The sequence below is a fragment of the Vidua macroura genome, chromosome 20, assembly GCF_024509145.1.
Source record: "Vidua macroura isolate BioBank_ID:100142 chromosome 20, ASM2450914v1, whole genome shotgun sequence".
Classification (NCBI taxonomy): domain Eukaryota; kingdom Metazoa; phylum Chordata; class Aves; order Passeriformes; family Viduidae; genus Vidua; species Vidua macroura.
The window spans coordinates 4,099,736-4,113,573 of record NC_071590.1 but is presented as its reverse complement, the minus strand read 5'-3'; the positions used below and the strand labels follow the sequence as shown (position 1 = coordinate 4,113,573).

General features: G+C 38.4%; 1 protein-coding gene across 1 annotated transcript in view; it reads right to left on the bottom strand.

The window, feature by feature from the left end:
* The window catches only part of ZZEF1 (zinc finger ZZ-type and EF-hand domain containing 1), a 56,684-nt gene that overhangs the window by 36,240 nt on the left and 6,606 nt on the right, over positions 1 to 13,838 (bottom strand). The window contains exons 4-18 of the mRNA XM_053995334.1: positions 13,620 to 13,791; positions 11,961 to 12,160; positions 10,732 to 10,942; positions 9,133 to 9,249; positions 8,743 to 8,921; positions 7,596 to 7,694; positions 6,424 to 6,515; positions 5,278 to 5,426; positions 4,606 to 4,717; positions 3,316 to 3,531; positions 2,723 to 2,823; positions 2,227 to 2,396; positions 1,330 to 1,463; positions 957 to 1,027; positions 397 to 511 (exon numbers count right to left, since the gene is read on the bottom strand). Coding sequence (XP_053851309.1) covers positions 397 to 511; positions 957 to 1,027; positions 1,330 to 1,463; positions 2,227 to 2,396; positions 2,723 to 2,823; positions 3,316 to 3,531; positions 4,606 to 4,717; positions 5,278 to 5,426; positions 6,424 to 6,515; positions 7,596 to 7,694; positions 8,743 to 8,921; positions 9,133 to 9,249; positions 10,732 to 10,942; positions 11,961 to 12,160; positions 13,620 to 13,791 — 2,138 coding nt within the window. The remainder of the gene's footprint in view (positions 1 to 396; positions 512 to 956; positions 1,028 to 1,329; positions 1,464 to 2,226; positions 2,397 to 2,722; positions 2,824 to 3,315; positions 3,532 to 4,605; positions 4,718 to 5,277; positions 5,427 to 6,423; positions 6,516 to 7,595; positions 7,695 to 8,742; positions 8,922 to 9,132; positions 9,250 to 10,731; positions 10,943 to 11,960; positions 12,161 to 13,619; positions 13,792 to 13,838) is intronic.

Here is a 13,838-nt window from a genome sequence, read left to right as displayed (position 1 = left end):
ACTTGACGTTCTCAGCACAGTTTTTCTGCATATGTAAATAACTCTCCTTCATTTCCACCTCCCTTAGTGACATGCTCAATCCTAGCCTCTCAAAATGGAATGATTCCTTCAGTATCCCAGTGTCTCTCCATAGAGTCTTTTCAATGCTATGGAAAAACACCACATCTTACATATTTCATATTGGAAAAATATAATTCATTTCCTACTCTACTATTATGAAATGTCAGTGCTTAAAGGAAAACACTCAACTGACTGGAAAAGCTAATCCTACTGACTTGCACAGCCATGAACAGTGGCATCCAGGACAGGGAAGCTGTTCCTTAGTATCCATGGAAGCAGCTTGTGTTTGAGTGCCTCCAAAACTCATGACACAGAAGCAGGAGCAAAGACAGTTACCTCTCTTGCTGCCACAAGCAGAAGGGTGTCCATGACTGATAATACTTCACTTATGTCAAAATTTGCAGAAACTCCTTTCTCTGGTAATAATAAGAGTCCACCTGGATCTTGATCACTAGAAAACAAAAATACTCTTACTAACCAACAACAAGGAGTTCCAAACAGTTCCAAACCAGAAATCTAGCATTTTTTGTGTCAAATCTGTAGAGATCCTTCTGTGTAATTACAGTGTAAATCAAAAGTTTGTGTTTTGATGACTCCAGACTAATTAAATCAATCCCAACCATCAGCACTGACGATTACTTTAAAAACTGGAAGACAGCCTAGGAGATGCCTAAGAGCAATATACTGGGATTTGAGCACCAATCTTGCCCAGTGTTTTATAGAGCTATTCAGTTAGTAAATATATTGGGTAGTAGCATGTCCTTTCTAAACAACATTAGTTGATTACTTCACAGGATTATTGTTCAGGAGAGTAACATTTCTAAAAAGGACTAAATACAAACTTATTAACAAATGTGGGGTCTCACACAAATATGCTCAATTTCAGGACCCCTTACCTGAAGTGGGTACACAACGATCTGAAGGCAAGATGTACAGATTGCTTATGTTCTTGCTCTGTGATGTTTTTCTAGAAAAGGAAAAATATTTATATTTATGATACATTCTGTTTTCGTCCTCTGTGACAAAGAATTCTAATTTCTGTGTTCTATTATTCATTTTTGTAAGAAAGGCAGGGTTAGCTCCTCTTTCTTTGGATAAGCTGCAGAGAGAAAAGGGGAAGGGTAAAAAGAGGCAAAGACAAAAAAAAAAAAAGGTTTTTACTTGAATGGGACAAAGTATGTATTATTTGAGAATAACAAGTCAGATTTGTCCTCTTTTCTGCATAAAGAAAGCAGGCACTAAACAAACAATTTCTCATTCAATGTTTACCATCATGGTGAAGAGCTGGTGTCGCCTGGTCTGTCTATCTGGGAAAAAAACTGCTGCTCCACTGAGTAAGGTGTTCTTAACTTCCTCTTTCAGCATTTTCATTGGCTTGAAGTTACTGTCCCCCATATCCACTACTGCTCATACAAAAAGGAAACAAAATTACAAGTTCTAATTAATACCTCATCTAATATATTAGAGGCATAACTGAATTAAATGTTAGTCTACACAGCTTCAAGCCCTTGCAATCCCATTATACACACAGAAAAGGAGGGGAAACTTTTTAACTTACAGCAAGAAAGATTTATATTAAGAAAGAATGTATCTCTTCACCAAGTAAATGAATTCTAGGAAGATTATAACTTGACACTCATCAAAGCTAATACAATTTTCAAGATGTGACAGATTCTATATAAAGTGTTTTCCCTCTAGCTCGCTTCTACAGGAGACTCTTCAAATTACACTTGAATAGAGAGGGTGACACCCTACTCCAGTGAAATCTAATGTGTAATTCCCCTTCTCTTCACTGGCTCTAGAATCTTCTCTGTGTTCCTGTAAACCTCACAGTCCACTCATGAGCTCATTTGTACTGATATGCAATATCAGAAATAAATAAACCCCAGTAATGTCATAGTCAAAGGGTCACATTCCCTGGTGGTACAAGCAGGTGACACATTCAAAAGGAATTTTCTATTGCAGCTGTTTCCAGACCATGTTGTCAGAAAGTCTACAAAACCATTTCTTTGGGCCAAGGAAAAGTTTCTAGTGACAGACTAATTAGCACACACACTGACCTGAAGGAGAAACAAAGGAACAGGACCTGACTTGGCCTCTAGGAATGAGTATCTTTTCCCAAAATTTAATAGACAAAACAGTCAATATATATTGAATAAAAATTACCTTCACACAAATGTCTATAAAGTTCTTCTGCAGCTTCTGTGTGACCAGTTGTTTTGCTCTGAGGAGTTTCTTGAGGTTTAGCAGTTTTATTATCTCCAGTAAGTACAGAGAAGCAGCTCTGGAGAAGCTGCAACAGCAGTGTTTGAGCAAAGATACATTCTTCCCTTGGGCTGTAAGATACATAACAAATAGAAGCAAAAATTAGAAAAGCAGCTCCTTTGCACCAAATAAGTATTGCTATGAAAGTTCAGATAGATAAAAACCACTGAGTGGAGAGACATAGCCAAAGGAAGTGTAGCTACCAGCTCATCTGATCTACAGCTTGAGCTTCTACATAACTTCATAGTTAGAAGTCCATATGGCAGCAGCAGGGAAATGTTATTTATGTAAATGATGTAGTTTAGGAAGAACGAACTGCAGTAACTAAACAAAGCATATTTTATTTATACACACGCACTGATTAGTGCTTCAGCAGACACTAAAAGAAGAAACTTACTTTCGGTGGAGTTTATTGTAAAAATTCCAGAACAGCTGCAAATCAAGGCCTGTGAAATCTAAAAATGACTTGTATTTTAATCCACTCTCCTTCTGCTGAACCTTAAAAAGGCAAAGAAAATGCAGGATTGGAAAGTTTTATCTATACAGAAACACTTATAAAACATAAATCTCTGAGCACTGGGCTTAAAGGAAAGCACAGCCATCTTTCCTATAAATTTGCAGCTAACGTGAATTCCAGTTTAAGTTTTTTCATGGACAATCTGGTGCCTAAATGTGACAGTTCATGCTGAAACCTTCTTATTCACAGAAACCTCCCCTTCTTCTGGATTTCTAGGATCCCATCCCTTTTCTCCACCACCAGAACACTTTATAACCTCTACCTCTCCATCTAATTTAATTGGAAGTAATAAACCTTCAGCAAACATACACAGAATTCTATTTTTCATAAATAAATTTTTCCACAACATGCTTTTTAACCTTGGTTCAGAATACCCCAACTTTTCTTTGCCCATTCACAACTGTTGTTTGCACAGCCTTATTCCTTTTAGCCTGGCAAACAGAAGCTTAAAAAACCTTAAGAAGTAAAAATACCAGGTCCTGTGCCAGCTGCTGGATGAAGTGAAGTGTCTTCAGGAGCAGAGTTGTGCCACAAACTGTGTCCTCCTCAGTCTTCCTGCACTGCAGGCAGCTCATGGTCCTGCAGGGCTCGTCCCGCAGGGGCCGCAGGTAGCCCAGAACACTCAGCCCTTGGACCCCGAGCCGTTCTGCTGAGTCTTGTCTTGTGCACAAGAACTTTATCATCAAGTACTAGATGGATATAAAAATAGCACAAGATTTGGGTTTAAAAGCTGGTACAAATTGGGCTTTTAAAAGGCATGAGTGCACGTTGGTGAGGACTGAGGGGGGAAGCCTTAGTCCTTTGTCTATCACTTCCAGAGGATTAAAATACTGAGCCTCAGATTCAGGCTAAGTTTGATCTCTCCCTGCTTCCAAAAAGTCACAGGGATGGTTCTATGACCTCTACAAGTTCCTGCTAAGTTTGTTAATTCATTATCAGCTCATTCATTGTGCACACACTGCTCCTCACTGCCACAGCTGCAGTATTCTTGCAGGTTAAAGAATTATTAGCTGTTTTCAAAAGCAAGCAGAAGATCAGTATGTAATATTTAGAACATACTTTGATCAGTCTGCTCTCAGTGAGGTGCAGAGCACAAACCTGAAGGAACAGCAAGTCCTGCCATCCACATGCACTGGTTACCCTGCAGCAGCAATGACTTAGCAAGCAGCAACAGAGTCAGAAAAAATCCCAATTGACACAACAATGCCACCAATTATCTTAATTCCCACAGTGCAGGACTGGGGAACTACAACAGCTGATTCCAGAACCATGATCTGAAATGTAACATTCCCTCCAAATGCACCAAGCACTTAAAATCAAAACCATCTTTTGCCATTCTCGAAATGAAAGTCTCCATTCCCCAGGGACAGCAGCCTAACTGATGGAAATGCTTCGTAATTGTTTGCCCACTGAAACAAGGACTGAAGAACCGGGCTCTGAAAGAATAAATGCTATGACTCCACAGGAGTTAAATGGTCTAGATACTAGAATAAAGCAACAATCTTATTAAAACCAGTAATTTGCACATTATCACATAACTTAGCATTAGTACCACTTAACTACAGATATATATCTATGTGCATACAGAGAAAAAGAATAAAATTCAGAGGACAAAAGTTGAATTATTCATTTAACTAGAAGCCTATTAAATTTTTTCTCCATTCAGTAGAGTTCTCCCTCACAAAACAGAATTTATTTCAGTTGACATAGAAAAGAGCCCCTGTTTGTTGTGACTGGGCCAAGGGGTTTTTGTGGGTTCTTACTTTGGAAACTCTGCATTGCTGCATTTTGACATCAACTTCATCCCATTCTTCTTCTACTTCAAACCAGCCAATAGGATCATCATCTCCTAAATCATCACATGAGCAACTGCTTCTGTGTATAAAAGAATGTAACACACTTTGTAAAGAAAACGTTTAGAGACATTGCAAAGCTGTTGATACTCTACCAAAATACTTAGAGCATGTTACAGCTATAAAGATGAAGAAAGACAGCAGAAAGTTTCACAAACCCAAAACTCAATCACATGCAAGGTTAAAAACAAAAAAAAACAAACAAACAACAAAAAAAAAAAAAAATCAAGAAAATCCTTTTTGTCTTAGCCCCTTAAGTCCCCTTACTCCTAAGCAACAGTTCTGAAAACTGATTTAATAGAACTTAATTTTAAAATTTCTGTTATCATTGATCTGCACCGCAAGTAGAAGGTTTGTTTTGCTATATCCCTTTTATAATAGGCCTTTAAAACAAGTGGTATATATAATATATACATATTTTGTTCAACACATCAAACTGAGGCTCATTAAAATCAAACAACAATTAAATGATGCACCATTTTTAAGTCACTTGGAACAACATGCAGTAGTTCGAGCGGCATTACAAAACGATCAAATACAACATTCTTTTTCCATGTATGCATTGCAAAAATCCATTTATACCTGGTTTTTAAAAACTGTTTGAATTCCCTCAGCTTCCATTTGTCGTAGCTCTCAAACCTTTTGAAGTGCTCCTCAGCATGGAACTTTTCTGAGGCACCATTGTATGCAAACACCAGCCCGCACTGCGCTCCAATGGCACCTCGCCGGACCTGAAGGGCAAAGCCACACAATGCAGTAAGGAAAATAAAGAACTTATGACAAGCAACCAAATCCTGACAATCCTGGTCTCTGGAATTGCATAGGAAGATGAAACACATTTAGAGAAATGTTATGAAAACTTCTGTAACACACTGAATTGAGGTCATGTACATGGTTATTATTTAGCCTATTTATCACCCTGCCACCACCCTTACATTAACTACAATTCCACATATTAATTAGATATACTTCCACATATTAATTCCCATTTTGTTTTCCTTTTACATTAAAAAAATAAACAAAACTAAAATTATGTTTCCCTATTAATATCACTACACTGCAAAACAACACAGCTGCCTCTCCAGCTCCAGTTAAAATTTTCTTGCCAGAAGTCCATGTTTAAGACATAGAAATATGCATTGTTGCTCTGGGAATGAAATAATACTATTGCTTTGCCTTAAGTAAATAAGTCAATTCAGCTGCAGAAACCTCACTGAAGTTTTGTCATGGCCATGAGATTTAATCACAAGACCTTCCTTTGAAACCAGGTAACAGTCACACCAAATTCAAATTACACTGGTGTCTCTAACCAGAATTTGAAATACCTTCATTTACTCTGAACTCACATGCTTTGTATATTGATATACACCTGCTATTCACAGAGTCAAAAAGTTATTTTAAACATAAGATAAAAGACCTAGCATATAAATCCACACACTTCAGAGAGAAACCATAAACCAAAGAGTCTCTGACTTGAGATAGATATTACAAGATATAGATAAAATCAATATAAAATACATGTCTTTACTACATGTTTTTGGCTCCCTGGAACAATTTAAGACCTCCTTTTCCTGAAGTTCCCTCATGTACACTGAAGGAAAATTCTAAAATAGCAGTATTTCATAATGAATTTAAATTTCAGTTCATATTAAAAATATCCAAATTCAATTCCACCAATAGGGGAAAAAAGTAAGTCTTCTACTTCAAAAGCTCACAGCAATTACATACCTTTAATCTAATTTGTGTCACTTGAAATGAAGATTCAGTTCCAGTAGAAAGAATGATACTTGCTCTGGTTTTCCCAGTTTCAGTAAGAAAACCTAAAGCAGCAGTGGAACAGAATGAGTCTGAATGAGTGCTAGTGCAAGGTGTTTGAAAGAGAATACTGGGATTGTGGGCTAAGGGGGGAAACAAAACCACAAAGCTTTTCCAGTGAAATGCCCATTAGCAAATGTTTCCAAATAAAAGGGACTACTTAAAAGATCGTATTTTACACAGAACTCTCCAGGCAGTATCTCTCAGGGCACTGCAACATCTGCAGCAGTTTCAAGAATATTTCCTTATTAAAGCTTATTAGTAATTCTCCAATATTACTTTGGCTCACGGCTCTATTCACTGAACTCAGTGAACAGTCCCCCAAACTGTGACCCACAAAACAACAGTAGACAAGCCATAAAATCACTAAAGAATAAACTCAAATTATGCACATGAACTAACAGAGGTGTAAAACAAGCATTTAGAAAGTGCCTGATTTTCTGTTACAATGGCTTTCATTTACCAGTAGCACTGCACAAGACAATAACCTATTAAAAAAAAAAAAGATTAGGTGGCATTTCACTTAAAAAGGAGATCAAGAAACACAAATCACTTTGTTTAGGTTGTATTCAATACATAAAAGCATTGCATTAACAGAGGCTTTAAGAGAGAATTAATAGGTACATGCAGTGAGAATTTCATTGATTTCTACAAACTCTCTCCCATCAATATTTGGGAAAGTAACAGAGATTCATGACTTCAACCCACAAAGTGTGCTCTAGGAGAATATTCCCTGTGGCAGCTCACTGCTGACTTCCACGTAGAATATTAATAACTCTCTCCAAAATCCAATCTTTTTGTTTGGTTGGCTTGTTTTGACAATAAACTGGATTATGAGAATTCCATAGTGCTGCAAAATTGAATTGATATATTGTTTTCGTTTGGGTTTTTGTTTGTTAGTTTACCTATTTTTAATTACAGAACTTCCATAGCATAAAACCATAAAGATATATATATATATATATATATATATATATAGTAAATATGAAACTCCAACACAGCATTGTTAACAATTAAGTTTGGTGGAATCATCTAAATTAAATTTTATGATTCTAATGTTATGGATTTTAAGTCCAGGCTCTTACCATCCCCAGTCCATGGTTCTACAAGGAGGTTTTCAGGCCCTGATTTATCTTCTTTTCCCTTTACATCACATGCTTGCAGAGTGAGTCGTAAAGGCTTTCCTAAGTCAAAAAACCAACAGGGTTATCAAATTCATTTTAAATGGTAAAATATATTTTCCATAGTTCTTCATTCAGAAAAAAAAATGGGAAAAAAATTACAATACTATGAGATTTTTACCACTGTCAGACTCAAAAAGGGGAGGAAAACTGGAATATGAGAGATACATTAATCTAAGGTAGTTGGAGTTTTGGATATAGACAGAAGGACAAAGAAATTCATGACAATTAATGTTCTTTCAACTGTTGTCACACTTTGGAATTCACAATCCATGAAATACCACTTGTCTTACAAAAGGCTTTAGCTACTCTGGGGAAAACGAATCAATTTTCAAAATTTTTGAAAGTAAACATTGATAATTATAAAATAATCCATGTATTCTTTGGCACAAGACAAGAAATACTGAAAAAACATATTAAAAGGCAAATAAAGGGCAGAATTCTTCATGAGAGACCAATGAGAATCTCAGAAGCTGATACCTGAGAAAACACAGATTTATCAAACAAGTACAGCAAATACAGCAAAATCAGCACCTGATGCCAGACCATGAACAGCTCTACACTCATGACATACGCAGATTATAAAAACTTAATTTTAATTCATCTTACAAAAGTGGAAAAAAGAAAGAGCCATAAAGGGATGCTAATGGCATTACATTTAAAATGCATCTTAAATTTGTACATGCCTGCAGGAGAGAGCATTCACAGAGGCTCACTCACTCAAACAAATGTCTTACTGGAAGAAGAGAAATACTTCCTGCCAATTGCCTTTTAAGCAACACAAACACCATCTATGACCATGATGATACAGGGGCCATGATCTAGAAAGTTCATGTTTTCTCTCTTGAGAAGATTCTACTTGGTTTAACTCTTTAATCACAAGAAGCTGATCAACCACCAACTTTTTGGGCAGTTCAGCTGCTAGGTTGTGATTTCAATAAGTTTTTAATTAAGAAGATTTGGGTAATTTTAAAACCCACCAAGGGGAACAACTCAAAGCTGTATATTTTCTTAAGCCTGCAGAGTAAAGGATCCAGGATTGTTCCATTACCATATTTATAGAGCAGGTTCTGTCTGACTGCTGCCATGGAAGAGATAAGGGAGGAAGCCTTGTAAGGAGTGTCCAGATGATCAGTGATGGCACAAAGGGAACTCAGCACTTTGGCAACACTCCCCCGGGCTAAGGCAAAGGCCAGGAGTGTCAGCTCCACCTCTGGAGTAGTACAACAACTGTGAGGGAAAACACAACAATGTGAAAAGAAAATCTGGGACATTCTGGTTTTCAATAAAGACAAGCTGCCACAGAATCTCTCAGGTGCCTGTTTCTTGATGTATTTGTATTTTCTAGATACTTAAAAAAGAGCATGTGAGCAAAGATGTAAAAATTTGATTTGTAGACTCTTCCAAACCACTTCCCACTGCACCAACCACACAAGCTCACCTTGTTATTCTGATAAGGAAGCTATCTACTTCTTCCAGAACATTTGGTGATAAGAAGCTTGAAAAATCTGTGGAGCCTGGTGTTAGGGATAGAGGTGGCATGTGCTGCAGTGCTTTCCTAGGAAAAAGTGAAACATAGTGTCAGGAAACCAGGCAGAATTGGAAAAAAGAGCCTCCTAATGTGAATTAGAGGCTTGAATCTTTATGCTTTGAGTGGGCAGGTCTCTACAAATTGCTTCTGAGTGCACAAAATCTATTTACACAGAGATTCTCTTCAAAAGGGAACAACAGCATTGCATTCTAGGCAGGGAAAGTTCAATGACTGCTGGGTAATCTTGAATCTAGTCTCAATCTCAGATTTAATGAGACAAACACATCAAGTAGTTTTACATTAAATCTGTGACAGCATTAGAAATAGCTTAGTGTCCAAGCACTGCTTTATTTTAAATTGGTCTAGAATTGAGCAAGAGCCTGTGAATAAAGTGAAAATTGATTTGAAATTCCCTCAGAAGAATAAGAAAAACTAAGAGAGATACTTGTTAGCTCAAATCAGATTTTTCTGAATTCCCAAAGATATTGTGATAATCCCTGAGACCGAATTCTCAAGCGGTTTCACCAACATTATTCTATCCAATACTGAAGTTTTCAGTATTACAGTTATTCCTCCCAATTCTAAAGTTTGGGGTTTTTGCTTTATAATTCTAAACAATGAATCTCATTCCTGAAAGCATGATTTTATCAGGATTTCTCCATTATAATTTGTCAGTGCTTTATTAGCTCAGTGTTCATGTTATATTTCTAAAAAATATCTAAACTTCACCAAAACTGAAGGCCCTCAGTTTCAGCAAAGCCTGCAACTATGGGCCTAAGGCGTGAGCACGTATGGAGTTATCTAAACTTTGAAGAGATTTCACAGATGACATAAATTAAAAGATAGGCTTAGTGGACTTTAGCCTACAGGATTCATTAACCTAATGACAGCCCTGCTCTTCAGTGTGGTGACATCGTGCTCTGTACAAGCTCATGTGGGTGTGGAGAGGTTTTATTAGGATTCCAATCCTTCAAGTCATCCAGCAGAAGTGTTTGGCAATCTAACAAGGAAACGTTACACAGAAAATGGTCAACCACCACAAGCAAACATTTGCATGGAGATGGTGCATATACTCAACTATATCTCCATAAAATGCATGACAAGGCATTACCTAAGTAGAAATCTGCTGAAAATTAAGCTAAATTAGGCTTCAGTCCTAAGGGGAAGATGTTGATTTTATTGATTATTAATACTAGACAAGAAAAATTACTTAATTTTAGGCTGCTCAAAGTCATTACAAGTAAATGGATCAGTGAAAAATCTTTTTTTCAGTGTCCACTAAGTCATGGTTTAACAACTAGATGAAACAGCCAGGAGAATCACACTTGTTCTAGTATGTGCAAAACATCAAAAATCTGACCAATGAGACAGAAAAAGATGTTTAAACACCTTAATGGAGGGAATGTAAACCAGTCACATACAACAGATTGCTTCCTAAAGCCAGAAGTATTTTTTTTTTTTTAAATAAGAAGTAGATAAAATCACACCCTGTGTAAGTTTGGTACTTACTGAGTATTCTGTAAAATGGTGTGAACAAATGCTGGGTTGGTTTCCATGGAAGCTGTCACCAGAGAGGTCAGCAGGGACCAGTACCAGATGGCCGAGGCGTCGCACACAGACACTCCCACCTTCTTCACTCGCTGGTAGCCCACGGCCCGCAGCCCGTGGATCCTGGTGTCACATCCATCACTAAGGCAACGCTTGATGTTTATCTGTACATCTGTCAAAACACAAGTTAGAATTTTTTTCCCATTTCTTCTGCTAGATTAGAGTTAGAAGAATCCAGCTATTCCAAATATTAAATTAGTGCGGGACCTCTTGGAAAAGTAATGGCAGATACGGAACAGCACAACCACACACACTGTGCACCCTCTGGTCTGGAAAATTTAGCCTTGGCATTCCATTACAGATGCTATGGCTAGAAACTGGAAAAAATTATAATAAAATATCCTCAAAGTGGAAAATGGATTGTAGATTATTTCACCAGTACCTTCCTACCTACATACATAGGAAGTGTCTTGGAAGCAAGTGGTTGTGGAGATAACAGGGAGAAGGAGCAAAGCCCAAAGGCAAAGTTTAAAGTTACATAAAAATTTTCACACAAGTTCTTGACCATTTTGCACAGATGGCATTGTCCTGATTACTTTTGAGGAAAAACATCCTTGCTGCCCACTTCTGTGGCAGTGAAAGCTCCTCTCAGGGAAAAGCATCTTTTGGGACTGAAGGGACAAAATTCCTGAAGCTGCAGAAATCATCTTAGGAAGGAGCAGCTTTTCTTGATTGATTCCAATATAGCACCCACAGAGCTAGCAGAATCAAAAATAACACTATTTAAAAGCAAAAAACCTGCCTTACACTGGACCAACCTCAGTTTCAGTACCAAAAAGGAGCAGATTTTTTGCTAGATACTATCAGCCAACATATGCTTTCACTCTGCAAGCAAGGATATTTTAAAACAGCCCCATGTCTTCACATTGAAAGGCTAAAACTGCATCTTTAGAGTCATTTTTCTCTTCAACCCTTAACCCACGTTGCAGAGGCCACAAGAAAGGCTCAGAAGACTCTCTTACAGGCTAGAAATTGAACTAGAATTAAAACAATTCCTCTGACCCAAGGACACGGCCCGAAGTGTCACCCCTAGTGACTGACACCTCAACACATCTCTCCATGATCTACCCAACCTTTCACTTTCCACAAAGCAGCAAAGCAGTATCCCAATGGTATCTTTATTGACTCACACATCTGACTAATGTTAGCGTTTTCCAACAGTGTTACGTAGCCAGTGATATTGCTTGGAATGTGAACATCTCGGACCTCCTGGAGACTGCTGGCATTCCTTCCCACTGCCACTGTGACTTGCTGTGGCATGTAACTCTGGTCATTAGCTGCCACTGCAATGGACAGGTGTCTCAAAACCACATCTGGTTTCATCTTTAAACTGCAAGGCAAAGAAGAGAAAACGGTTCTTGCGAAGAGAAGGTAAGTCAAGCACCGTGCTTTTATTATTATATACCATAATATTATACGTGTATATATAATAGGTATTATATTGTTATTAACTTTCCTCATTATTATTATATGTTTTCCTCCTTATTACTCATTTCCTCCTCTACAAACACAAATACATCATCTGAAATTTACCTAATGCTTCACAGGTGTTCTTAACCTCACCATGGTGAACAAGTTAAAAATTTTTGATTTAGAAAACAGTTGCCTCTGAGAGACTGTAGAATTTTATATTTATATTTTAAACTGAGAATTCACTCCTCAGGAATAAAAATGCAATGTTAATAATGACTAAAATGAGATGTTTTTTCCTTTGAAACATACTTAGATCTACCACTGAAAAAAAACTACTGAACATTTCTGTTTCATTGAGCATTTCTGTTTCATGGAACATCCTGGACAGTGACAAAGTGTTTCTATTCAAGTACCAACCACTGCATCTGTATTACAGCTTGGAAAGCTTCACTATACAACAAGGCTTTTTGCTGCATTGTTGCAGCTTTTTGTCACCACAGCAGATACAGGCTTTTTACAGGTAACCTTTTATTTGGCAGTCAGGCTTTTAAATTTTATGCAGAGATTAATGACTTCTGCTTTTATCTGTATTCACCTGTCATTAATTTCAGCTGTTTTCAATTACATCTGTATTGGGTTTGTGTGACAAGGTTTTAGCAGTGGGAGGCTACAGGGTGTGAGATGCTGCTGGAGGCTGGACCTTTGTCCCCATGGGGAGAGCAGTGTGCACTGGAAGAGGTTTGCTGGCAGGATTTGTGATCCTGTGGGGGACCCATGCTGCAGCAGCCTCTTCCTGAAGAACTGGTCTCCATAGGGGCTATTCACTTAACATCTGGACTTGATGATCCTTGGGGGTCCCTTCCAACTCAGTATTCTGTGGTTCTGTAACTGCATCCCACTGGAAGGACCCACACTGGAGCACTTTGCAGGAGCACCATGGAAGGGACCCTACACTGGTGCAGGGAAGCATGTGAGGAGTTCTGTCCCTGAGGAGGAAGGAGTGGCAGAGCCAGCATGTGATGAACTGAGTGCAGCCCACACTCCCCATCCCCCCGTGCCTCTGGAGGGGAGGAGATAATTTCTCTTCCGTTTTTTTCTAAGCCTGGGAAGAAAGGGGGGGGAAGATTTGGTTTTGTTTCTCCTAACCCCACCCTGATTTAAAAAACTGAACTAAATTCCCTGAATCAAGTCTGTTTTGTCTGTGATGGCAGCTGGTGAGAGAGCTCTCCCTGCCCTTGACCCAAGAGCCTTTTGTTACATTTTCTCTCCCCTGCCCACTGAGGAGGGGAGTCATGGAGCAGCCTTGGAGGTACCTGGCATCCAGCCAGGATCAATGCTGTCAGCCTGAGGACTCAGAGCCCCAGCCCCAAGCTCACCGGATCCAGTGGGATCGAGCACTCCCGTCCGACTGCCAGAAGGAGGACGTTTCTCCGTTCGTCATCTTGTCGATATCGGCGGAATTGGAGGAGGTTTCGATGTGGGTGTAGCACTTTGTGACAGACTTCAGCTTGTCTGACTCCTGATTACCATTCAGATCACTGGGGTATTCTGCAAAAAAAACACTCAATGTTTTTCTTTGGCCTGTTTGGAGCATT